Source organism: Pocillopora verrucosa, chromosome 2, assembly GCF_036669915.1.
Source record: "Pocillopora verrucosa isolate sample1 chromosome 2, ASM3666991v2, whole genome shotgun sequence".
NCBI classification, from domain to species: Eukaryota; Metazoa; Cnidaria; class Anthozoa; order Scleractinia; family Pocilloporidae; genus Pocillopora; species Pocillopora verrucosa.
In genome coordinates, this window is record NC_089313.1 from 4,945,683 (window position 1) to 4,970,618 (window position 24,936).

The following is a 24,936-nucleotide window of genomic DNA, read 5'->3' on the forward strand; positions in this document are numbered from 1 at the left end:
TACCTTTGACAATGTGATAGAGAGTTTATAGGATAGCTAAGAATTTCCAGCTAAGGTTTTGAACAATTTGAGGCCCTCTGTTTGGAGTGCACATTAACACAATCCCTAAGGTCATTTAAATTCAAGAAACCACCGCAATTGAGGGCACTGAAGCGTAATCCGACGCAGTCTCGAACAGGTTTCTTGATCGATCGTCGTTAAAAGTTACATCTCCAGACCACTTTGGATCGTGTTTCTGAGCTGTATTTCAACCATCGGGGTATGTAACCTCTTTACACTTACCTTCACCCTGCGGTTGGTTTAAGTCTATAATCTATTTAAAATGTATCTTATATTATAAGCAAGTTCATGCTTTTACGCTTGTTTACTCCTACCACCTCGCAACAGTTTCTCGCAGTATGACATTTATATCTGTAATCTGTGTAGAAATTTGCTCTTCAAGACCTTGGATTCCTTTTAATGCATGAGAGTTCACCTTTTCGGCTGCATGGCCATTTAGAGGTTATGAAGCTGCGATAAAGCGATGGAAATCACTAAATCATTCGTTTGATGCCAAGTTTTAATGAATCCATCCATTCAGTGATATTTGATGATATTTTGGCGCAGTGACTTATTTGAGAGATGCTGTCAAAGGCAAATGAGCCGTTCTGTTTATGAACGAATTAAGTTATGAAATTGTGTACATTGTACCAGTCAATGTGTGTACAACTACAACATTTCACGCGACTCAAACCGCACGAGAATCTCTCACTCAAGATTACAGCACGTTTTATTTACGCTGTCCTGAAATTCTAAGTGCCAACTCAAATTTTTCAATTCTTGTCAAACTTAAATTGATTGCTGCAAAGTAAATTTCCATGATTGCCATCAATCTGTGGTATAATGAGTAACGCAAACACGTCAGGTAAAAACGAGAAGGCTTCTTTCAAAATAATGCCTAATCATTTACGATAATTTTGAGACCAAACTGGCAAAATTGGACGAAGGTTGCGACCAACAGCCATTTGCGCAAATGTCATCTTCTTGAAAAGCACTCAAATAAATCTCTTCATCGAAAAATATCAACTCGACAAATTTCTCTACTAGGTACTCATTTGTACTCTTTTATTAAAAAGATTGATATTCTAAGTTTTCTTTGTTCTCCCCTTGACACCAATCTTCCTCAGGTCCGCAAGAAAAAGGTGATTTATGGAGCCATTTACAGCCATTTAACGGTAAGTTCGCCCAGGCGACACTTGCTATGTTCGATGCCATGTCCATCGGGAACAAGATGTTTGCCTGTTCACTTGAATTGCTTACCGCTCCGTTTGAAAAGTCTACTACGTTGAATTAAACTTGGGACACAATTTACTGTCTTCATGTCATTATTTTCCAGTGTTCATATTTATTGTGTGGTTTTATTAAAGAGAAATCGTTTCTTTCTTCTTACAACTTTTCTCCGAGAAACAGCACAGGTAAACATATATTTTCAGAGCTAAATCTAGCCTCTTTCATTCCCTTATGTCAAATTTGAACGGGGTTTACAACTATTATTAGAATCTTAAGAGATTTGTATGCGGTCTGTTAATAATAGTATTCGACTCTTTAATCATAACTCTTTTCTTTTTTTTTTTTTTTCTTCAAATTTGAAGTGGATGATATGCTTAAGCGCTTAGGTGTTAACTTGTTGTTTTGAGTGCGATGTTATTCGGCCCAATTACGCAATTGACACCCACACTGTCAGAACTTGCGTTGCTGGCGATTTTGTGGAATTTTGGAGCGGCGGAGCAGTTAATGAATGGAACAAAGAACATTTCGAAGCGACGAGCACCTTCGCAGCGCGTTTCGCGACTTACATGCCCCCAGTTTAAAGAAATACTCCCAAAACCGCCAGTCACGTAGGGTTAAAAATGCACATAAACATCGCCAAATTCAGAAATGCTCAGCTTCTTGATTTGCGTTGTTTTGCATACTCAGCAAGAAGGTTCTTCTGAGCCTTTTGGCGTTACAGTTTTGTTGAAGGCAGTCGAAAATAATTTCAGGGATTAAATTATTTTCTTCCAGCGTTATTTTAATAGGAAAAGGCTTCTAGGGGTATAGTTTGGACAAATTTAGTGTTTCTAGTCAACAGCGAAACTGAAATCATGTTATGAGCGATTGAATTCAGTTATAATTTCGTCTTACCCTAATTTGCAAGGTTTTGATAAGCAGTAAGGCTGGTGAGTAATTTTTTTATAAAAGAATCTAATTTCTTTTCTTCTTTGTATCTCAAGGAAAAGCCTTCCTGATAGTCAAGTGACCTTGGAGATTTGCTACCATGTTCACCAAGTCACAGTTTAATTCTAAGCCCGATAAAGGTAAGAAAAATCATATTATGATCCCTTTGTCAGACATCGTAGTGCATTTTGCGCGCTAAAAATGGAGATGTTGGTCGCTCGCACGCTCCTGTGGTTGTTCAGACTGTTCTGTTTTTTTATTTTCTCGATGCTCTCTAAAGTGATAATGATAGAAGTACAGTTTTTGTTCGCTGGCATACATACATATTAGTGTTTGAGCCCTTTTCAGAGTCACTTTAAACTTCCCCTAGCGGCACGAGCTAAGATGACAATGAGTCGGGCCCAAGACATATTTATTACCGCGAACGTACACTTTTTCGTATATATATATATATGTTTTTTTGTTTTTGTTTTTTTTCTTTTTTGGCGGAACAATAAATGAGCCTAAATCTCAAAAGTACAAACCTAAATAGCTTTAAAGTCTCGCAATATTTCACCTCACCCTATGCGGTGAAATGGTCACAGGTGACTAAAGACATCAATGTCTTCTTAACTAAAGCCTGGTTTTTACTAGCGACGCAAGAACAAGCGTAAGAATTGTTAACAGCTCTTATCTCACCGTGAAAACAGCAAATTTTTAATTTAGTGTCGAATGTAATCTGTTTTGTTGATGTCCCTCGTGATTGGTCAAAAAAAAATCTTGCGCCACTCTTTCTACCAATCAGATGCAAAACTAAAACCAATTACGAATTGGTGGCCCGCATTTTCCCGCGCTTTAGTGGGTTTGATCGGTTTTATATTGATTTCTCATTGGCTTATAAAGTTAGTTTCCTATCTTCTGATTAGCTTTTGTGATTACTTTGCTTTCGGTTTAACGACAATCTAAGGACAAGCTCGTCATGCACGGGAATAAAAAACAACTCAACAAATGATTTGTACAGTTAAAAAGCTTTTTAATCTTTCCTTTTGATCTTACAGCCCCTTCAAAGCCATCAGTTTTCCCACATAATGGAAATATCATAAAGAAAAAAGCGCGATCCACCATTTTGTCAGTGTTGACAAAACGTCAAACTCAGGAGAAGTTTCTCCTCGGCGACAAAACAGATGGCCAACGTGATGAGCAGAATGGTAATGTAATTACCTCAAAACCATTCTCGCCAGAGCCAAAGCGAGTAGCCTCAGAGGCAATGATTGTCGACCTTGAACCGACTGGGAGCGGGAACTCGCAGACACTAAGGTATAGCGATACTACTCAGCCTACCTATCAGCCCGCAGCATTGGATCAGAATAAGCTTACTCCCAGCAAAGTTCCTGTAACAAGATCGATCAGTTTGCAGAGTAAATTTCTTTCGAGTAATACTGAAGGAGAAAAGGCAAACCACCAACGAGCAGAACGAGATGAGCTAAATGGAGGCACGAAAGTGAGTAAAATTTGTGCGAGATGGCCACCACAGAAAGCTGATGAAAATTGGATGGGAAAAAATACCCATTCACTCTGCCAACGACGGCATTCTGCGCCTAAACACTTATCCTGGCCCGCAACTGACATAGAACCCATGGTTGTTTCAATGTCCCCATCATACGCAAGTGTAAAGGACATTTCTCCAACCAGTTCTCCCACAAGTACAAAGTCTGTAAATGACTCAGTTAAGGTTTCCATACCTTTTCAAGTTCAAGGTCAACAGCAGTCACCCAGAGTAGAGCAGCAATCAGATGCGTGGGCCTCTTCTGTTTCGGTCTGCGTTCCATTTCAGGTGAATGAAAACGGCGAAAGTGTTCCCATCTCGCCATTTGCGAACAAAAAGTCTCTGCCGAGTTCCTCGCCTAGAGATTCCACCGCAGAAGCAGATACTCGCGAAGTTTCAATTTCCATGATTAAGGAATCGAATTTGACAACGAGCCCTAATCCCCAGCACGTAGTTAAATCAAGCACAGCGGCACAACAAACAGAGGGCGACTCTTTCTCTGCTATGAATAAAATGTCGCCCTCTCAGCCATCACTTCCGAAGGGAAACACCTCGTTGTTAACTCCGGATGATGGCAAGGGTGTGTCTCGAGACATGGCGGATGCAGGAGTTGTGAACAAACCACGTGCGATTTCCTCTCCGCCCTCTCCCTCACAAGGCAAAAGAAAGATTTCTTCTAAAGGTATGTATCATATGACATAGCCAGCCGTGATTTAAAAGTAGTTTTCGTCTGGCGAGGTTTTCACTCCCAGGAGGAGTGCAATATTTACAATGCGGAAACCTTAAATTACATGTTATACATTTTAACTTTTCCGTAAAGTTAGAATGACTTGGCATTTTGATTTTCTTCATGAAGTGTTGTTGGTCTAAGATGCGAAGATAATTTTTGATCGGTGAAAGTCCATTTTTTTTTTTATGATGACAATATCAGTTAACTTAGTACGTGCTTGTTGAAATCTGCGTTAATGTATGAACGTAAATTTGTTAATTATTACAATATCACCATGGCTCCGAAATCAGTCGACCGCGCCGAAAAAAATTGTAGTATTTGAATAATGATCAGTATTAATGATCTTTCATTGTGCATTTATTAGTTTTCGTGAATAATCAAATGTGTTCCTTATGCTTCCAATACATAAACCAGGAAAGGATTAGCAGTATTTAGCTGCCAACGCTAGTAAATAGCATCACATCGCGTGACAGTATTCAGAGTGATTCCCATTTACGGACCGAAGCCTGATAAAAAAAACCAACGAAACAGAAATATGTTCACCGATAGCGATAAAAGCGCGCACAACCTGTTGTTGTGACCTGTGGCTCTAAAGAAGGTGAAGAAGTTTGTTAAGAGGCGGTCTTCCACGAGAAAGGATCTAAAGTGTGTCTCAACCATTTAAATTCTATTCCTCAGATCATCACATCAAAGATAATAAACAAGTACTCGCTAAGGCACATTCTCCTAAGATCATGGGCAAAGAAGCAAGTAAGCATAAAAACCCTACAGGCAAAGCTGCGAGTTCGACGGCTCTGAAAGTACCGTTTGGAGGTAATGTGTTAATTTGAATGTTAAAAGGCTAAAATGTCCCTATGTTAGTCTGACCGATCGGCGATCATCTTCTACCACATTCCGACTCTGATAAATACTTAGACGTTCCTAAATCTTTCGTCATCCATACCAATTCTTAACTTTTGAGTCCTAAAGGCTCTTCTAGCCATTAGTTCAACGCCTGCTTGATTCGTGGCGAATTACATTTTGCAGAAATGACCACAAAATGGCGACCAAGTCGACCTTTTTGGTTCTAAATCCCTTTCAAACACGCAACAGAATTATTTTGTGCCAGCTTAACCGTCAGAGGAGCCCGTATGTAAAGGTCTAAGTTCTTAAACAGAGCTATGATAGAGTGATGTCATGCATAGCCAATTATATTTTTAAAGATAATTCTTCTAATAGACTGTCTGATGGGAGTGGTAGAGTCGCTATCAATTTTGCTTAAAATTCAGGAGTTTTTAGGGTTATTACTTTGTACTTTGAAGCAATGTTTAAACGTGAAAGTATATTTTATCAAAAGTACATTTTTGACATATTCCTCATTCTGACGTCAATAGCGCGTGAAATCAAGACAAACTCATGTTTTTTTATAGTCTGTAAATTAATACTCAATCCGCTGGGCTTTCTGCCAGTCTGGAGTCTGCCTTTCAGTTTCCTTGAGCTCAGTGCTATTTGCTGTTGCAAATTGGGCAGAAATTTGCTAATTTTCGCTTCGCGAGTGACTTGCGTCACGATTAAGCCAGTGATAACGTAGCGACATCGTGTTGGATTTACTCTACATTCGTTGCATGATCAGAGGGCTGATATCTACATGTATGGTATGTTTTTCTGTGTTGATTTAGTACATTGAAAGGTTATGGACAGAACTATGTGGATTAGATTCATATTTGTTTTGGTGTTACGGGGGTAATGAATGGCTTTAAATTTGAGGGAAACCATTCAATCACTCATCCAGTCTTTAATTGAACAAAATAATGAAACAAATTATTGTAATATGGCGTACAGAGATGGCACCCTCGGGTCACACGATTGGAAGATAATTTTCCTTGGCATATCCGATAATGTTCGGAATGTTAGGGTCAGTTTTTTCATTAACCGGTATATCATTGGCCCTCATTTCTATTTACTGTTTATTCATGTAATAAATGCCGTTTTGCTTTGGTTTGCTTCTCTATTTGCTTCCCTTACGTCAAATTTAATACCATTCCTGTCATTCAAAACTGAAGAATACCATTCATTTTATTATAACGGACAATTTCCTTTCACTAAACTTAACTGTATTGTCTTAGGAACTCTACAAACGCATTTTCTGAGCACCAAACACGGAGAAATATTGCACCATTCAATTTTAATGTAGACTGTCTGCTGATTGAAGGATGTCCGGTATATGATGCGGTTCAAATTTCCCCTTCATGGTTTGAAAATTCTCAAGCCGGTAGATCTTCTGTTTCTTTTTTCATCGGAGATCCTGGCAAGTGATTTGAAATAAATAACAAATTCAAACTAGTTTGAAAATTTTTCAATCAAAAAAAAATTTGAGCCCGAACATATACATTATATTTATTAGTGTTTGACAAGTCGTAACCATTGTGAGGGGATTTGAGAATTAACTCCGACGGAGTCTGTTTACCAAAGAGACAATGAAATCTTTTAATTGATATCAATGTTGTTTTTGTAACAAAACTAAGAATAAAACACAACTTCTGCTTTACCAAATATACAAAGATCTAAGACAATTTTTTTCTTACGCTTAAATAAAAATTAGATTTCCCTCTTGGATGGATATGTTCATGGTTTCTAGTGTTTGTGACGAAAATTAGGCTCCTTTGTATTCCAAACCTTTAAGTCGAAGGATAGAGGAAAAATTCGGAGGTTTATTAATTAGGTTATCGATGATTTCAGTGAGTACGTTTACTGCATCTTCCTGTTCAGGGGCGGATCAACTATTTAAAATGAGAGAAGAGGGTGGGAGGGGGGTAGTTGTTACCGATTAACCATCACACTATATGTCAATATACTGAGTTAAAATTATTCTACGGCTGCCCGTAAAGGTTGTCTTGTCGTAAAGGCGAATTGGAACCTGCAACATGGTAAACTCTTGTAACAACACAAGATGGAAGAAACAATGAAATTACTGCCCCGCATTGCATATTATAAGTTTCACTGATATTTAATTTTTGGAAGTATTATGTGTAAATGGGATGATATTAACTAAGTTCTTCTTGATCATTGTAGGTAAGCCAAGAGCAAGGTCCTTCACTGCAGGGGAAAAAACAAAATTAACTCCATTTTCCTCGAGTGCCCAGTCCAGTCCCACAGGAACTCCAAAATCTGTCAGTCCTGCTTCCTCTCCAAAAGCGATGAGGCGACACTTGACACCGAAAGATGCCACAAAGGCCGGGGGTCGCAAAACAACCGAGCTGAAAAAGCTAGAAAGTCACGGCAGACCTCATTCAGATCCTCTGATTGGCGAAAAGTGAGTTAACTTTTTGAGCCGATCACAAAGCGAAATTAACCTGAAACATTACAATCCCGGATTATTTTCAACACTTAACTGAAAACTAATATATTCGGTGAATAATTCGGCTGGAAGAGCTGGTTAAACCCATTATCCCGCCTCCCTTTGCTCTACAAGGCCTGGGGCCCGTTTCTCGAAGGTCCCGGTAACTTAAGCAGCCTGTAAAGCTGTTCTGTTTGCATTAAAGATCCGGCGGGCTTTCAAAAGATTTGAATATTATGCAATAAAGTTATCAGCTGAAAAAAACAAAATGAATTTGTCAGGGTGTCAGAACCTGACCTCTATTCTTTACATTTTGATTTTAAGAGATGGATTTGGGTCCGTTAAGTTACCGGGACTTTCGAGAAGCAAGCCCCTGATCGCTACGCTGGCTGCCTGACTTGAGTCGTGAACATTTACTTACTTGGTCGTTACTGTATCAAATGTAATTTTTAATAACGAAACGTTACAAAGTTTCACTCGCTGAATTTATTGTTTGCTTTGGTCTTGCAGAATGCAGGCAAAAAAGAAATCTACCGGAGCTGCCGCGAGTGATGTGCACACAACAGGTATTTGCGATAAAACATACAATTAAACAGAAACTCAAAGGTTTTTAAACAGGCAGACAAGCAGACCGTGGTCAGACAGGCAGACAAGCAGGCAGAGAAGGCAAGGATGTAAACAAATAGAGAAGCAAGACTGACTCCAGAGACATAAACACGAAGATAGACAGACAAATGTTTTGGAAGAAGGCAGACCCCTAACCCCCCTCCCCCCGTGAAATCCGCTCATGTAAAACAATGAGCTCATACCCAGATTCTATCGTGTAACTGGAACCGAAATGTAGCGACCTCTCAACCGCTTGGCCGTGAAAGGTCTGGGTATGAGACTAGTAAAACAGTAACCCTAGCTAGGTGATGTAGAAGTTAATACAGTTTTCAGGATATTCGATGCCAGGGTTTTTTTTTTTAACCAACGTACTTTTTTTCAGCAGGAAAAGCTAAGTCTGACTTGGAAGTAATGAAGAATAAAGTTAAAGAGCTTGAGAGTGAAAATCTTGAGCTGAAGACGAAATTACAGGGCATGGAACATCGTCTGGCTGTTGTACCACTCTTAGAAAAAGAAAAACTTCATTTACAAAAGCAGGTCAACGAAGTTGTCCAGGAAAACGAGAAAAAAACACGTGAACTTGAAACGCTAAATTCGTCTTCGGTAAAGCTCAAAGAGGAAATGAATGGCTTACAGGCTGAAGGCGATAAATTGAAAATGGCTCTGGAAACGAGCCAAGAGCAGATAAAAGAACTAAGGGCTAACGAAAGAGCGCTGGAAGAATTGAAATCTACTCTGACGCAGGAAAACGAAGACAAAACGAAATCAATTACAGAGTACATCGAAAATATTGAAAAATTAACTACTTCGAATAGCAAGCTGATATTGCAAGATGGACTATCCAAGAAAAAAATTACAACACTTTTGCAAGGTTTGCAGTCACTAAATGATTCTGTTTTACAGCTTAAAGAGGAAAATAAATGTTTACAGTCACAGATTGTTGAAAATGGAATTGAACTCGTTGGTACCATGCGAAATTGTGTCGATGGTTTGGAACGGGTTATCAGTGGTTTGCAGAACGAAAACAGCGAAAAAGCCGAAAAGGAAACACAAGTATTTGATGACACCAAAACTATCGATAAAGATACACAGTGTGACGAGGTTCGGTCAAAAGACTTGCTCCTAAGAGAACTTGAGGAGAGCAAACTCTTAGTCGAGTGTTTAAAAAGTAGAATTTCTGAAGTCGAAGACGTCGCGACAAAAACAAGCGCTGAGCAACAAGAGAACCGCGCAAACAATGAATTGCCTTTAACTCCGCCAAGCAAAGGGTCTGATTGCTCAGGGTGTACTGGCCTTCAGGAGCAATTAGCAAGTGTAAAATCTAATTTAGACTCGTTTAAAGATTCTTTCCAAAAACTAGAAGGCGAACGAGATGAAGCTGTGGAGGAAATGAAGGAGTTACGACGTGAAGCGAAGTACCTTAAATACGTGCTTTGTTACAGAGAAGACGTACAGAACTTGCAATCGACAAATCAGCAGAGCAAGGAATTGGAGAAACTGGGTTCTAACCTTGTGGAAGCTGAGAAAAAAGTCATAGATTTAGAAGACGAAGTTGGAAGACTTCAAGAAGAGAAACAAACCTTACTGATGAGTATTTTAAACCTTCATTCCGGGCACCGGGTGGATGATGTGATGGAGGAAGAAAACGAAGGACAGGAGAGTGACTCTGAATCTGAAAGTAACGACGATGAAAATCAAGATGCACCAAAGGTCATTGAACAATCTCGGAAAGCAGACTCCATCTCCAGCAATACAGACTCCATCTCCCGCAATACAGACTCCATCTCTCGCAGAGAACAACTCAAGTATCGATTTCAGTTGTCGTTGTCTGAGTCTGATTACAGTTTTAGTTCAGGGCAGAGGACTGAGGGCGAGGAGGATACTGAGAGTGAAATCGAAGACGATGAGAACGAGAAAACTTGGATGCTTCTGAAAAAAATCAAAGCTGAGAACAGACAGTTAAAATCTAGTTTGAACGAAGCCAATGACGAAAAAGAAGAGCTGTTGTCAAATCTTGATAAGTTATGCGAAGAGTTTGATGCACTCAAAGAAAATTACGATAAACTCGAAGAAGAACATGCTACCTTGTCCGAAAAAGCTAAGCAAGATAAACACTCCTTGCAAACACGGCTAAGAGGTGTTGAACTGGATAGAGACAATCTAAAAGATTCCCTGAGGGAAATTCAGGACGAGAAGCTAGCGCTTTTAAAATGTCTTGAAATGCGAAACACCGAGCCAATGTCACCGCTATCTCCTCTGCCCCAGCCTCTTCTGGACAAAATTATCACGCAGGCGCAGTCATTTACACAAGAAGAACATAAATCAAATGAACCAACTTCAAATGAGGAATATTCCGATGCGTCATCGTCGTCAGATGAGGAGGAAGAGGAGAAGGTTAGTGTTCCACAAACTTCTACAGAAAGTGGTACGGATTTGGAGAAGGAACCGGGTGCGACGTCAACTAATGCTAAGGATAAAGAACTGGCAAGTTTAGTGGCAGCCATTGAAAACGACCTCGGAAAGCTTAAGGAACGACTGGCCAAAGGAGAAAGTAATGCCCAAGGTAAAATAAATCAACACGCGTTCATTTACAAACTGGACATCTTTTTATTGTTGAAAACAAGCAGTAACCAAGAAAAGGGTCAAATTTTTCGTTCCCTACCCACTGTTAACCCTTCAACCCTGAGGGTGACCAGCATCTAATTTCTCCTTACAATATCACCCCTGAATCACAAGTAAAAGGTCACAAGAAAAAAGGAAATGATCACCAATTATAGAAGCTCTTGATTGTTATACAAATTCTCCTTTTCAGCACCTTAGGAAATGTATCGAGAACAGTATGGAGAATGTGAATACTGATGTTAGGGTGTAAAGGGTTAAACGAACCTCTGTTGAGCAGACATCTATACTTTAAAAGCGAACTCAGATTTGCACCTTTTCCCATTTTTGAGGACACTTCGCGGGACACTCTAACTCTTGCACACTGAAGGTAGAAATTGTTGGTCTCAAGGACAAAATCCACTTTTAAAATCTCCTCGTGCAAAGCCGAACTACCTAATTTTCATCTCCAAAGCGCGGTTAGTGTCACAAGTTCATCTACATTGAATACATATGTAAATGTTGGGGATAAATTACATGTTTTTCGGAGCACGGTTCTCCATAGAGGTTGGTTTATACGATGACACTGCTTAGAACCTTTGTCACTGTGGTAAGTCCCTTAGGGGACTGCCTTGATTTGAAGGTCAAGTTAGTCTACAGAAATATGCGTTGTTTGATTTTGGGGTTTTTGTGGCGAGGGCTAAAAGAGATTTACGCGAGTCCGGCAGCGAAAAAAATTAATCTTTCTCTCGATCTCGCCTGCGGCGCGCCTGACTCATTCGCATTGGGTATTCGTAAACGCACCCACCCCACCCCACCCCCTCTTGAGGCTCAGTGTTCCTGAGCCTCAATATCATGCAATTTGTATTAGAGAGAACTCATCAAAATACTTCTAATTTCAGGCACTTTGCAAGATGACGATGCTGGAAAAGAAAAGGAATCCAGGCCACGGAAACCTGCGCCCGGCGAGCGTATGCTGAAGCGACAAGCGTCGACTGTGAAGTCGAACCTAGATCGTGTCTGCCGGGAGAAACAACATCTGCAAGATGAGGTTGAATCACTTCGCCGATACTTGCTAAAAAGAAGAGATTCTGTCATGGACACCCGAATAAAAAGGTCTCATGGCAGTCTCAAAAGAGTAACAGCAGAAGTGGACAGCCACTTGGAAGGGATCAAGACCTTACAGGCCTTGCTCGGAAAATCCGACGACCAACTCCGACAGTCGAACGATATAATTTCCCGACTCGAAGCACTCAACGATGAAACTGAGGAAAAGCTTCGGGATTCTGAACTCCTCCAAGAGGACTTACGTCACGCTGTGATGATAGCGAACAATTTCGCCATGGAGGAGCAACAGAAAGCGAAACAGCTCATGTTACAGAATGAAGAGCTCCTAAAAAAGGTCGAGATACTTATGCCTGGGGATACGTTGACTGATAAAATTGAGAAGGATGAGAATTCACTCAACGAGAATTCAAGAAAAGCAAAAAACATACCGAAATTGAAAGAGGCGAATGGTCGTCATCGCCGCGTTAGTGAAGACGACGCGCTGTACGCAGATGACGAGAGTAATTTCACAACAGAAGGTGAATCAGACTTCTTTTCCTCCCGACAGTCAAGTGTTGCGGATGAATCAGAATTTGCCAGGAGCCCCACACCTCACGAAGAAGACCTTGATATTTCTAATCCTAAAGTTACACTTTCAGAAGAACCATCTAAACGTGGAGATCTGACCGAAAGTGACTTGACAAGTCAGTATAGTTCTACAGCTGATACTCATTCAGACTTGTCTGAAGAGGAAGATGATACAGAATGAACTTGACAGTGTTAGGTTAGGTATAGTCGCCCCGTGATTGGTCAAGAAAAACGTGCCACCTCTGGACCAATCATAAGGAAAACTACAACCAATTTCGACCTAGTAGCTCGCAGTTTCCCGCGCTTGAGAGCGATAACGCGTTCTCTTTAAATTCCCATTGGTTCATTGATTTATTTAAGTATCTTTGTTATGATAGGCCGCTGAGTTCACTTGAAGTTTAGTTTTAATCACAGTCGATCTAAAAGCGCTTTAGTTTAAAATCGTTCCTATAAATTACGGCGCGCCACATCTCACTATTATAAAACTCTTTGGTGTTTGTTTCAACAACCCGTTTTAATTCGCTGAATCTTCAGGGAATCTGCAAGAGGTAATTCTGTCTTGTACTTTATTCTTTTTTTAATTTCCTAAAGGTCTTCGACGAAGTCAAAGCTATGAACAAGTGCAGAGTTCTCAACTAATGATCGATTGGTCCGACGATCGACATTCTGAGCACAGGTCTTACTCCTTCAACTTTTTTAAGTGATTAACATGTAACTTCTGCCCATAATATCCATACATTATCAAGTAATGTGAATATTCACACTAATCGGGTGGTTGATATCAAGACCTAACCCCAAATTCACGTCATAAATTTACCAGGAAATGTGTCGCAGATAAAGAGGAGAATTAACAATCAGATCTTGGAAGTGAAAGGGTTAAAATGAGAATGTGTTAAAGCTTGAAATATTAAAAAGAAACGAAAGGGTTTTAAGTAAACCAATTTGAACGGAATTAAATTAATTTCACCATCTTAAACCTTTGAGATTCTGAAATCATAACGTAACTCCCTAAGGTGTAAATAATCGTATCGAATGAAAATAAAAGCTTTTCTTGCAAAAGCGTTCCACACTTTGTTTTGCTCTAACCCACTGCCGATAGAATGCTCGGCTATAATCTTAACGATGACGAAATTCACCGTTTTAGGTTACACTGAGAAAGACAATTCAGCAGCAATAATGGGAAACACTCGTTTATTTTGAAATATACCAGAGTTATATCCACCTTCTCTATCGATGAGTACTTTTCGTGATATAAATATACCACTTTATTACATCCATCTTCAAATCAGCGATCACTGCAACCTGATTGGCTCCAAACGGTGCGATTCGCACTAATTTTTTTCTTAATCGTATCTTATCTCTCAGACAATGAATATAGATCAAATGAACAAAAAAATCAATCGGTTTTTATTATTGCTATATATTAATCATAAATCGGATTTTTTTTGCATTTCTAGCTACCGTATTAATAGAATATCGGTACCAAAATCTTGTAGTTCTTCCTACAAATTTAAATTGATAAAATTCAGGGTGGGAAGACAGTTTGTGGGGACACAGTAAGAAGTATGGTGAATATTTGCGCTCGGTTGTCCATTAAAAAAAGATCGAGGTTTAAGCATTTTGCGCGAGTCCAGAACACGCAAAAAATCTTATTCCCCAGGAGTAATTTAACCTAAAATATGAACCTTGCATACGGTCTAGTTGTTTAAAAACGATTAATAATAATAGTAATAAGAATAACGAAGAAAAAATATAAAAGAAAAGAAAGCAAAACAAAAAAAAAACAATGACGAATATCTATAGGATAGCCCCTCATAACATAGGCGTTACTGAAATTTCACGCAACGCCCTCCTCGAAACAAGGGGATTGCGTGACTTCCCAAAGGGGGAGAGTGAAATAAAATGTGACTGCATAATTTGAAGTGGTAACGGTCCCAATCTACATATGGGACTGAGAGTAAGTGAAGTATATTACTAAAAAAAATAAAACAGCTTTTTGGAGGAATGCCTGAAATCAGTCCAGTTCACACACTCCAATAAGAAAAGTGCTGTGAGAAGCGTTCTATAGTGAAGATTTACTTCTTCCAAAGCTTGTGAACCTGGACAGCCTAAAAGGCAGCACATCGTAGGATACTTTCTCACCAAGCGCCATTTGCGACAGGATCTTTCCAACAACAGGCGCCATTTTGAAACCATGCCCTGTCAATTGAACAATGAACAATGAGGAAACAAAGCCTGTTCATAAAACAGTAACAAATAAATCTCCCACATTTCTTTCATGACCAATTGTGATGGGGTTACAGTAAGAAGCAAGAGTTTTTCAAATTTCTTTGCGCTGTCATTATTTCCTTATCGCGGGATTTTTGCTACCTGTAAAGCGGTGACACGTGGACATTCACATAAAGGGTGGGGTCGAAGGGTGCATTTGACCCCTTTTTGTCCAGAAGTAAAACGACATGGCATGCCCTTAAAAACCCAGTAAAAATGCGTTGTTGACCTAGCGTGAAGTCAAGGTGGCTGGATGCTGGCCAAGTTCTTTTTTTGCGCGACGAAGTCGAGGTCCATAAAAACGAAAAAACACATAAACGAGGCTAATATCCTGCCATCTTGAAGGAACAAGCTTGGTCAATAAAGGATTTATCATACAGTAAAAATATTTCGCTTTAATGAGAATCAAGAATGACTTGTTTATTTCGAAAGCCGGGAAAGAGAGCCACTTGTGCTTGTAGCACAATAACCCCTCGTTTTCTTTGTTTTGACTGTGTCCTGCTGCTTTTTGCGACTTCATCGCCGAAATGGTCCAAAAGTTACGTACTTTGTAAGTCCGCTCCACGCACTTTAATTCATGCGCGGGATCAAAGCGAGCATCGCCCAATCAGAACGCAGAATTAGCTTCATATTGCCGATGAGCGCTTCCAGCTTTATAATAAGATTAATGGTAGTAGAGAAGAAACTCCTCACCTTTTCATTTCTTAAATCAACATATAAATTTTCCACATAGTGCAACATACATTTCTCATGATTGTAGCTCTAAATATTTGGTGATAAATCAAATATCCCCCTGATTATTTTTTCCTTTCCTTTTACCAACCTTCTACTTGAAAGTATTTTAACATTTTGTGGAGAAATTTTCTTTTGGTCACTCTTGAAGATGAAAAGACAGATGAAAATCCTGTCTAAGCCTATGCCTTCATTGTTGAGTTTATTTTGAGTTTGCCACTGATTGACTGTGATCACATGTATGCAATTGTCTCTTATGAACAACCACACCACTGCTCTAAAACACATGTAAATGAAATAACCATTTGTTCCTTCTATGTTACCTGAAAAGCCTGCACCAATTACAATATTCCTAAATTCTGGGTGCTTGTCCATCACAAACAGACTATCAGGAGTAACCTTCAAACAGCAAAAAGAAAAATGCAGGTTGGAGATTTTAAGACATAGCTTAGTTGTTAAGGTGAGGGGATGGGGAGGGAGGGGGGGGGCCAAGGTTTTAAATAAAGTGGCGTATACCGTTGCACTTCCTTGTGTATCCGCAGGCTCATATTCATCCGGGGTGAAGGATTGACAAAGGGAGTATCTGCCACTGGAAAGGATTAATGCCACATAAAATCTTGGAATTCTAGTAATTTTCAGAAACCTGAAGTTTAAGATTTGTATGCTACTGAGTAAAATAGATAACCTCAGCATGGGAGGGGCAACAACAGGCACCCCTGAACCCCCTAACTACAACATCCCTGGATCTGGAATTACAACAAAGATTACTTTCAGGTAATAAACTCACTGAATAAATACATGACTCCACAATACTTGGTTCTGGCTTCACACCAGGAAAGCGAGCCTTAATAACTTTAGCTGTAAATTGGACATTGGGGTCCTCTTGTGGTGTGCAAGAATCTCTGTGGTCAGCACTGGGTATATCTGTACCTTTATGAGGACAAATCTACAGATATCAAAAACAGATTTATTTTAAATAAACTTTAAAAGGTTTGTATAATCCAGTGGGCAGATATGATTGCCTCCACATCAAATGGCCTGCAGATTTACAGAGGTTTGCACTCAAGCCAAGTGGCTCATTTAGCTGCAGTTACCACAGTGTGAAGAGACTAATGAGGGGTAATTTGTATGGCTACTCTTCATGGATGGCATGCCAGTCCATAAAAAACAATGCTATGTAACAAGAAGTAACTAAGTAAATTCCTAATCCTTCTGGCATTGTGTGACATTGATGATACCACTCTTTAGTAATTATTTGTTTCAACTTTAAATTTCATAGTGTTTGATCACAGATGAAACCAAACTGGTAAAAACAAAACATCACAGCTCCTGGAATAATAGGAACACACAAAAACCCTTTTATAACTGGTGAAAATTTACCTTAATTAGCCCAGGATACTCATTAATTGGAAACCCATAAACATGGGTTTTTCTACATCCCAGTGGAGCACAAAATATGTAGGCAGGAAACTTGTCAGCAGAGTAGAGATGGGGTTCAGTTACTGGCCAGTAACAAACACTCATTCTCTGTATCTAAAACATTGTACAAAAAGAACAATCAACAACTACAGTTAAACTTTTCTACCATGGCTCCATTGGGGACACAAGAAAGGGTTCATTATAGAAATGGCAAGTGCATTTTCTTCTCCTAAATTTTAGGAGAAGAAAATGTTAATGAAACAAATTAGTTTAGTATATTAAGCACATTAGTTTTTTAGTTTTTTTTCTTGAGGCAGTGCAGACATGTTAGTCTTTTTAGCAATAAGAACACAGAAAGAGTTGTTAATGTTGTCATCTTAAATCTTGGTTAGCAGCCTGACTACTTATGTTTTTTTTTACATCTCTTATTGAAATTGTTGACACAGTTAGGAATTACACAACAATGGTGGATCCAGGGGGAGAGTTCATGGGGTCCAGATCCCCCCTCCACCCCAACAAAACTGTGACTCGGAGTTTTTACTACTTGTGGACACAAACATTCTTGGAACAACAGGATTGCATGTAATGGCTCAACATTAAGTCTCTAATATTTACATATCTTGTAATATTTCTTGCAGCAAAACAAGTCTTGTCTTTCCTGAATCAAAGTGGGGACCCATCCTACCAAAAATTCCTGGCTTCGCCCCTGCACAATAGGACCTTCTTTATGTATTTTTGGGGGAATCATAACCAGAGAAGCCGTTTCTCTCAATGCTCGCTCTCGGGTCCTAATCAGTTCCTTCTTTGATTTGAATGCTTTGAAATAGACCTTAATAGCAAACCAAGTATATAACCTCTCATAAAGCAAAACTGTTGTCACAAACTTACACTCAGGGGTATTGTAACACCAAGAGGATTTAGCACCTTGTTCACCCAAGGACCTGCAGATACACATTGTGAACCAAACCAAAATAATCACAACTTTAAAGTGAGATAGCTAACATTTTCAACAATGCAGAAAGTTTGAAAAGAAGGTTTAAAAATATTTTTCATAATAGAAATCTTCCAGAATGTATCTTACCAACAGTGATGACAACACTTCTTGCCTTGTATGTGTTGTTGACCGTTTTAATGCTGACCACAGTGCCTGGCTCAATATCTAATACTTTCTCCCTGTCATGCAAAATTCCACCAAATTCCACAAATTGTTCCTTGCAAAATAATAAAATGAGCAAGCCATGTTAAAAACAATTGATAGAAACATGAACCAAAGCCATTTATCTGAACAATTAATCTCCTTTGTAACTAATATGTGGGAGATGTAGTGAAGTATGGTTACCTAACTGGACAGCAAATGGAGGAGTCTGGTTTGAATTGTGGTCAAATAAATATCCTATGTTTGTGGGCAACACACTCAATGCCCATAGCAAGGAGTATACACCTGTTACTGACCTCATTTTCTTGTTTCGTACTGCAGTTTACATACCATATTTTTTTCAACAGGGATTTATGGCCCAAGTGCTAGGCATGGGCCATTAAACCCAAGCAGAAAATTCAAAGTTCTATAACTTAAAGTAAGGACTAAGAAAATCAGGGTTAGTGAGATATTTATTATTCATCTAGGTTCAAATAGGGGGAAAAGATTTCAATTCAAACAAACCTTTAAATTTAAATATAGCAGGCTGTAAAGTTAAATACAGCCCACTAAGCTTACCAATCATAGCACATGTACTAAATGAGAAATGAAATAAAAATGGGTATCAGCACACTGTGAGGGAGATTTGAGCTATTGGCACAGGGTGGGGGGGGGGGGGGAACTTGGATGGACAAGCTCATTATTTAAGAGGAGTTGTAGCACTCCTGGTTACATCATGCAACATAAAGTAATTTTCAAATGAGTGTTGGAAATAGTGCAGGATTGCTTTGGCTTGCTCCACTTCACGGTGTGGTTGGTCTAGAAACAGCACCACCCTTTCAACCAGTCAGATTCAAAACTAGAACCCATCAGCATTTAGTCATTTACATTTTTCCACTCCTCAGGCAGTTAATTCTTTTACACTGCCTTCTAATGGACTCATTCTGACATCTGTTTCCTGATTTGCTGTTGTGATCACTTAGTTTTAATTTCACCACACTCATTTATTCTAAATCACAAAAAGCTCTGGTAAACTCACATGCAGGGTTTTAACTGGCAAGTCTGGTTCTCTGTGTTTTAAGGGATTGAGGTACTATCTAAAGGAATCAATTTTTCTTAAGCTTTTTAACACAGCATGACAGGTGCATGTAATTAACCTCTCCACAAATGGAACTTTTCAGGGCCAATACAAATGAATAAATGAATGAATGAATAAACATGGTCTTGTTAAAAAATCTCAAATGACAGGAAGCACAGCAAAGGAGTTAAACTCAAGCAAATGAGAACAAATTCAGCGAGCAGCAGGGTAGATAGCTTGAACCCAGGACCACCAGATTACAAGTCCAGTGTCCTAACTACTTGAATGCACTACCTCCCTTGAAACTAGCATGCATAGTAAGAAAACCCAGAAGGAACAGCCATGTCTTGAAGCCCTACTGACACCTACATTCATAAGTCTGGTTCTTTATTTTTACATGGAGTAAGATTCTATAACCATGATGTTAACAGTCTCCAAAATATCTGGATCAGAAAAGATTTTCATTTAATATTTTAAGTATAAAGAGGTAATCCAATACCCACCTGCATCGCTTTAAGTGCACTATTGGCATCAATTAATCCACTGTCCTGCTCCAGAGCACAAGAATCATCTGGTGAGAAATTTAAACCAGGAAATCTCTTGTTGCTTTCTTCAGCTGAAAGAGGAATACATTCTTTCCCTACACCTCGTACGTTGGTAATTACTTGTGCTACATCTGCATAGGGAGGTTCATCTATCGTTAACAAACCACACTTTCTGAAAAAAGAAAATAACAAAATTAGCAACCATTTTAAAAAAAAGCCTTTACACAGGCCCAAGGGGCCCATGGGGCCGGCACTTAACTCCAGTTTCCTTTAGCACGAAATAGCTAAGAGTATTGCTATTCCCTCCTAGATGGGATGCTAGTCCATCGCAGAGTTACCCCCAACATATTTGCTGGTACCCATTTGTACACCTGGGTGAAGAGAAGCACTGTGAGAGTAAAGTGTCTTGCCTAAGAACACAACACAATGGCCCCGGCCAGGGCTTGAACCCGGACCACTCAATCCAGAGTTGAGTCTACTAACCATGAGGCCAATGTGCCTCTAATCATTTGAATAGATAAATAAATAAACAATTCAACCAACCAACCAAGTCAGCAGTATCTCATTCAGTGGATAGTTTTCCATCACATGATTCCATAGCAAATTAGATGTTGGAGTGTCAAAGGAGGAAAACAATTCATTGCTGAGATGAGAACTAGTAACAAGCTTGACCTGACTGTAATAGTAGGTCTGTAGGCAGCTGTTTTGATTAAGGTTGTCAGAAAAAAGGACAAAAGTTGAGACAACAATCTCGAAATGTAAACTGAATACCTGGTAATCAATGAGTTTTCATGCCTAAAATATTAAGTAAATTAATTAATCAAACACACTATGCCCTGTCTTTGCAGTGGCATTTTCTCAGATTTCTCTGAAATCTTGAGGTCAAGGAACTGTGACTGAGGTAATTCTGACCTGAAAACTACCCACAATACATTTTGAGGTTTGTGTGCACACTAATACTCTTTTTTCCAGACAAACCTTCTGTACTGATGAAACAGCTGCATCAACCAAAGCCAAAGCATGAGGTAGGTAATTTGAGGGACAAATAACCTGGTTTTTGAGATAACTCGGGTATATTACAGACACTTCATTTGCAAAGGAAAAATATTAAAATGGCTTGATTCAAGATGATTTAGGATTCCTTACTTTCCGGTAAATCAATTTAACATAAAATGGTCTATTGGATAGGTTTTTGCATATTGACTACATATGCATTTATTTGACATTAAAATCCCAAGTGAGAGACAAAAGAAAGCGATCTACCAAAAAATGATAGATAAAGAATATTCTAACACAATATTAGCGGAGTTCGTAGAGCATAGCCCCATAATTATACAAAATAGTAGTAACTCATCAGGCCGAAAAAATTTGGATGTACGGCCGTACGACCATATGACCATACAAGGTGCTACTTTTAACATGCATGGTCAACTGTACCACGGGCACACCAATGCCATGGCTTTGTTCAGTAGTCTGGTGGTCAGTGCACTGGGCTCCGAGTCGGACAACCCGGGTTCTAGTCCTGACTAGGGCAAGGTGTTGTGCCTTTGAGATGTGCGGGAAAAAAAATGCAAGCTCCACTTTTAGGCTTGGCTAAATCTATATATTACCACAACATGCTATTAGACCAGCTACTAGCTACAAGTTTTTGTTCACCAAAACTGAGGCCATGAAATCCATACTCTAGCTGACTTTTCTTTTCATTTAAAAGCATTTGAAATCATGTATATTTAGAGACAACTTAGAAAACAACAAGATACAAACTTGATAAGAGGTTTTCCATATTTCTTTTCAACCTCACTCCATATTTCAAAGGCCTCTGGCATCAATGCTACATGAAAATCCTCTGGATAACCATAGCGAACAATCCTGCTATGACCATGTGAGCTACCACGTGCATGGGGAAGAGGAAACTGATAAAAGTGAACAGTTCTTTGTCAACTTTATATTTATGTATACTTAATGGTAGATAATGGTGGTACTGTCTCCCTATTTTAAGTCCTACACAGACTTAAAAGATCTCAGTTAAGACGACAAAAGAGGCCTTCTTCTACCAACCAGGCTTAAGGAAGCTTCCAAAAATATATGAAAGTTAAATACTGTTTATGTGCAGAGAAAATCTGGCACCTTGTCTACTTTTTGTGATGTATTTGTTGTTAAAAAGAAAGATGTTGAATAAGAGAAAAAGCTCTTTACCTTTCATTGCAGAAGCATAATGCTACTATATGACAAGGATATAAGAACTTCTCAAACTAATATAAGTGAAAAGGTCTCCTGACTTTAGGAGTGTTGCATATATGATAAGAGACAAATCAAGAACAGAAAAGGAAATGAACAAGATTTCCACATGACCCCATACCTCATCATGCATACAGTATTTAGCAGAGAGAAAACAATGGCAAAACAAGACATTTTATTTGGGACTACAGTTTTGTTTTACAAAAGTATGGGATTACAAGGAAATATTCCCTGGAAAAGCAAGATGGAAAACTCAAACCAGGGTGATTTATTTGGCATTTAAACATTCATGAGATAGCTATCTTGTGACTTGTAATTGTGATTACTTTCATGTAGAGCATTTGGTAGAGAGAAACAATGGCAAAACAAGATATTTTATTTGGGACTACAACTTTGTCTTAGGAAAGTATGGGATTAATAGGAAATATTACCCGGAAAAGCAAGATGGAAACTCCAATCAGGGTGATTTATTTGGCGGTTAAACATTTATGACATAACTGTCTTGTGACTTTTTATCGCCTATATACTTTTTAGAATCAGAAATAGTGATTACTTAACCATAGAGCTGAAAACTTCAAAGTAAATTAAATTTCAATTAATTAGATCTCTTGCCAACTATAGAAATCTGAGATCTCAAGCCATTATTGTAAGAATCTGAGATCTCTTGCCAATTGTAAAAATCATCAGATATTATAAGAATCTTACTACTTGTAAACAAATCATTAGTGATGTTGTTTTCAATATGTTAATTCTAATTGAATTAAAATCAAATTTGTCCGATCGTCTACGGTACGATAGAGACATTTTAGAAAAACATTTGCATGTACCTGTTCTAAGAGGAGAGTCTTTTTCTTCCGCGAAGCAAGGTATCGAGCTGTTGAACTTCCCTCTATACCGGCCCCCACCACACAGACGTCATAAATATCGTCAAGACGAGCCATATTCAAGTCTAGCTAAAGTTATTTAAATGAATGTGTATGTATGACTAGAAGCTATCGCTTCTATGAATAGAATAGAATAACGCGGAGACTGGAGTGCCTGAAGAGATCTGGGAACGAAAATTTTAAATACAAGATGGAGAGCGTTCCAAAGGAGTTGAGAAATCTTCGAGCATGTCTCCTGTGTTCTTTAGTAAAGGTAAGAAATTATATACATGAACTATGGTCATTTTTTACAGAATTGTCGAAAAACTGAGCATTACGGGTATCGAAAAACTTTTAAAGCACGAGTCATGAGGTGGAGGTTAAAACTTCCCAATCGAAACCATCTTAACCTTTATGCCAAAAACCACTATTCATTAGTACTGGTCGAGAGCGGCCCAAAAGCCTTCTATCGTTCCTTATTTTAGCCTTTTAATATCAGTGTTATCGCTCAGTATGTAGTAACTTTTAAGTATCTTCAGATTGATCAATGTAATGTCTATATGTTGAAAATGTCAAACAAGTTAAACCTAGCACCTGGTCTAACTTTGCATTTACTTTCAATCTGTTTCTTTCAGACCTTAGAGCAGTTTGAATACGATGGCTGTGACAATTGTGAAAAATATCTCAGACTAAAGAACAACAAAGAAAATATCCTTACTTGTACAAGTGCAAACTTTGATGGGTAATAACTAATAACTCCTTCATTCAAGTATACAAACCTTTGTTTTTTAACCATTGGTCGCTCTCAATAAACGTTTCATTGCTCACATGTTGAATACTAGGAGAAATTGCTTCACCAAAACCTTACAGACATTTAAATTTCATGGTGGGGCTTAGTTTGGTTCAAAATTTTTTTATTCATGCAAGTCTAATGGAAAGTTAGATTGAGTTGCCCATTTATTACTGAGAATACTTCTTTTCTCTTTCCCCTCTTACTAGTGAAGAACATGTATCAACCACCTCGCTCATAATTGACAACTTATGTCTTGGATATATTTCAAAGAAGTTATATACATCTTTTTAGATTGTAGTACTTTCCCTATGTGACATGTTCAGTTTCATTTGTCCAGAAAAAAGTACCCTTTTAGTGGCGTTTGATAAGGACAACTCAAATAACAAAATACTATTATTATGCATGATTGTTTTTGTTAATCTTCTGACAGAATTATATCCCTTATGACACCAGAAGACAGCTGGGTGGCAAGATGGCAACGAATTGGTGAGCCAATTCACTCGATATGTATATTCAAATATAGTAAATGTCATAATAATAGATAAGAAACACATTAATGTGATTCATCTGCACTAAATGTGCAACCATAAAATGAGTGATTGTTTATTCCCTAAAATAACCCTATCATCTACTATGTATTATTTCAGAATTTTACTCAAATTTATTTACTATTTGACTCTATGGTGGCAATAATGATGACCATACAATGACATTTGTTACTTTTTTCTAGATACATTAGTAAGAGGGTGCTATGCAATATCCGTGAGTGGTAAACTGCCAGGTCATGTAGTACGGGAACTCAAGGCTAGAGGTGTTACTTACAAAACTAGGGACAGAACCAACCAGTAAAGAGCCTGATCAGAGTTGGATATGGCTGGTAAACTCTACTAGATGTGTCTTTGTGAAAGTGTAATCAACAGTTGTGGGATGGATAACTGGTACAGACACAAATTTGAAGATACTTCTTGTTTACTGCAAAGCTGTATAGACATTTTCACAGTTATCTGACACTGTGCAGTACAAAATATTTTCCTCTTTTATTTCATGGTCATAATGAGGGTATTAATATTGTAAGTAGCAATAGGAGTAAAAATGCACATCATTGGTCAGACAACATCTCATATGTATTGAACATGACATTGCTGTAGTTCATGTTTTGATTAGTGGCAACTTGTCAGCCTGTTGTAAAGAGTATTCATTATTTTTTAAGAAATTAAGTTAATAAAACTTATTTGACCTGAATACTTAATTTTTCCAAA

At 38.5% G+C, this 24,936-nt stretch overlaps 3 protein-coding genes across 4 annotated transcripts; 2 read left to right on the forward strand and 1 right to left on the reverse strand.

Annotated features, from left to right (window-relative positions):
- On the forward strand, positions 1-13,630 carry LOC131776022 (putative leucine-rich repeat-containing protein DDB_G0290503). 2 transcript variants are annotated; one of them, XM_059092156.2, is made up of 9 exons: positions 1-259; positions 1,167-1,214; positions 2,253-2,336; positions 3,234-4,403; positions 5,130-5,264; positions 7,503-7,743; positions 8,278-8,333; positions 8,756-10,936; positions 11,874-13,630. In XM_059092156.2, exons 3-9 carry the CDS (start codon positions 2,297-2,299, stop codon positions 12,785-12,787), a joined length of 4,737 nt encoding a protein of 1,578 aa, XP_058948139.2. In that variant the 5' UTR covers positions 1-259; positions 1,167-1,214; positions 2,253-2,296; the 3' UTR covers positions 12,788-13,630. The 2 variants fall into 2 exon arrangements, with proteins under 2 accessions (XP_058948139.2, XP_058948140.2); XM_059092157.2 differs by having other exon boundaries at positions 8,759-10,936.
- A 150-nt stretch (positions 13,631-13,780) lies between these two features.
- Positions 13,781-23,038, reverse strand: LOC131776023 (peroxisomal sarcosine oxidase-like). The gene is made up of 9 exons (XM_059092158.2): positions 22,849-23,038; positions 21,548-21,696; positions 19,742-19,955; positions 18,107-18,236; positions 17,914-17,966; positions 16,987-17,139; positions 16,394-16,552; positions 15,930-16,005; positions 13,781-14,805 (listed from the first exon to the last, which is right to left on the reverse strand). The coding sequence occupies exons 1-9, from the start codon at positions 22,960-22,962 to the stop codon at positions 14,669-14,671; spliced, it is 1,185 nt and encodes a 394-aa protein (XP_058948141.2). The 5' UTR covers positions 22,963-23,038; the 3' UTR covers positions 13,781-14,668.
- Positions 23,039-23,046: 8 nt separating this feature from the next.
- Positions 23,047-24,930, forward strand: LOC131776047 (transcription elongation factor SPT4-A). Its single transcript, XM_059092189.2, has 4 exons — positions 23,047-23,158; positions 23,520-23,626; positions 24,108-24,163; positions 24,408-24,930. The coding sequence occupies exons 1-4, from the start codon at positions 23,096-23,098 to the stop codon at positions 24,524-24,526; spliced, it is 345 nt and encodes a 114-aa protein (XP_058948172.1). The 5' UTR covers positions 23,047-23,095; the 3' UTR covers positions 24,527-24,930.
- The last annotated feature ends 6 nt before the right edge of the window (positions 24,931-24,936 follow it).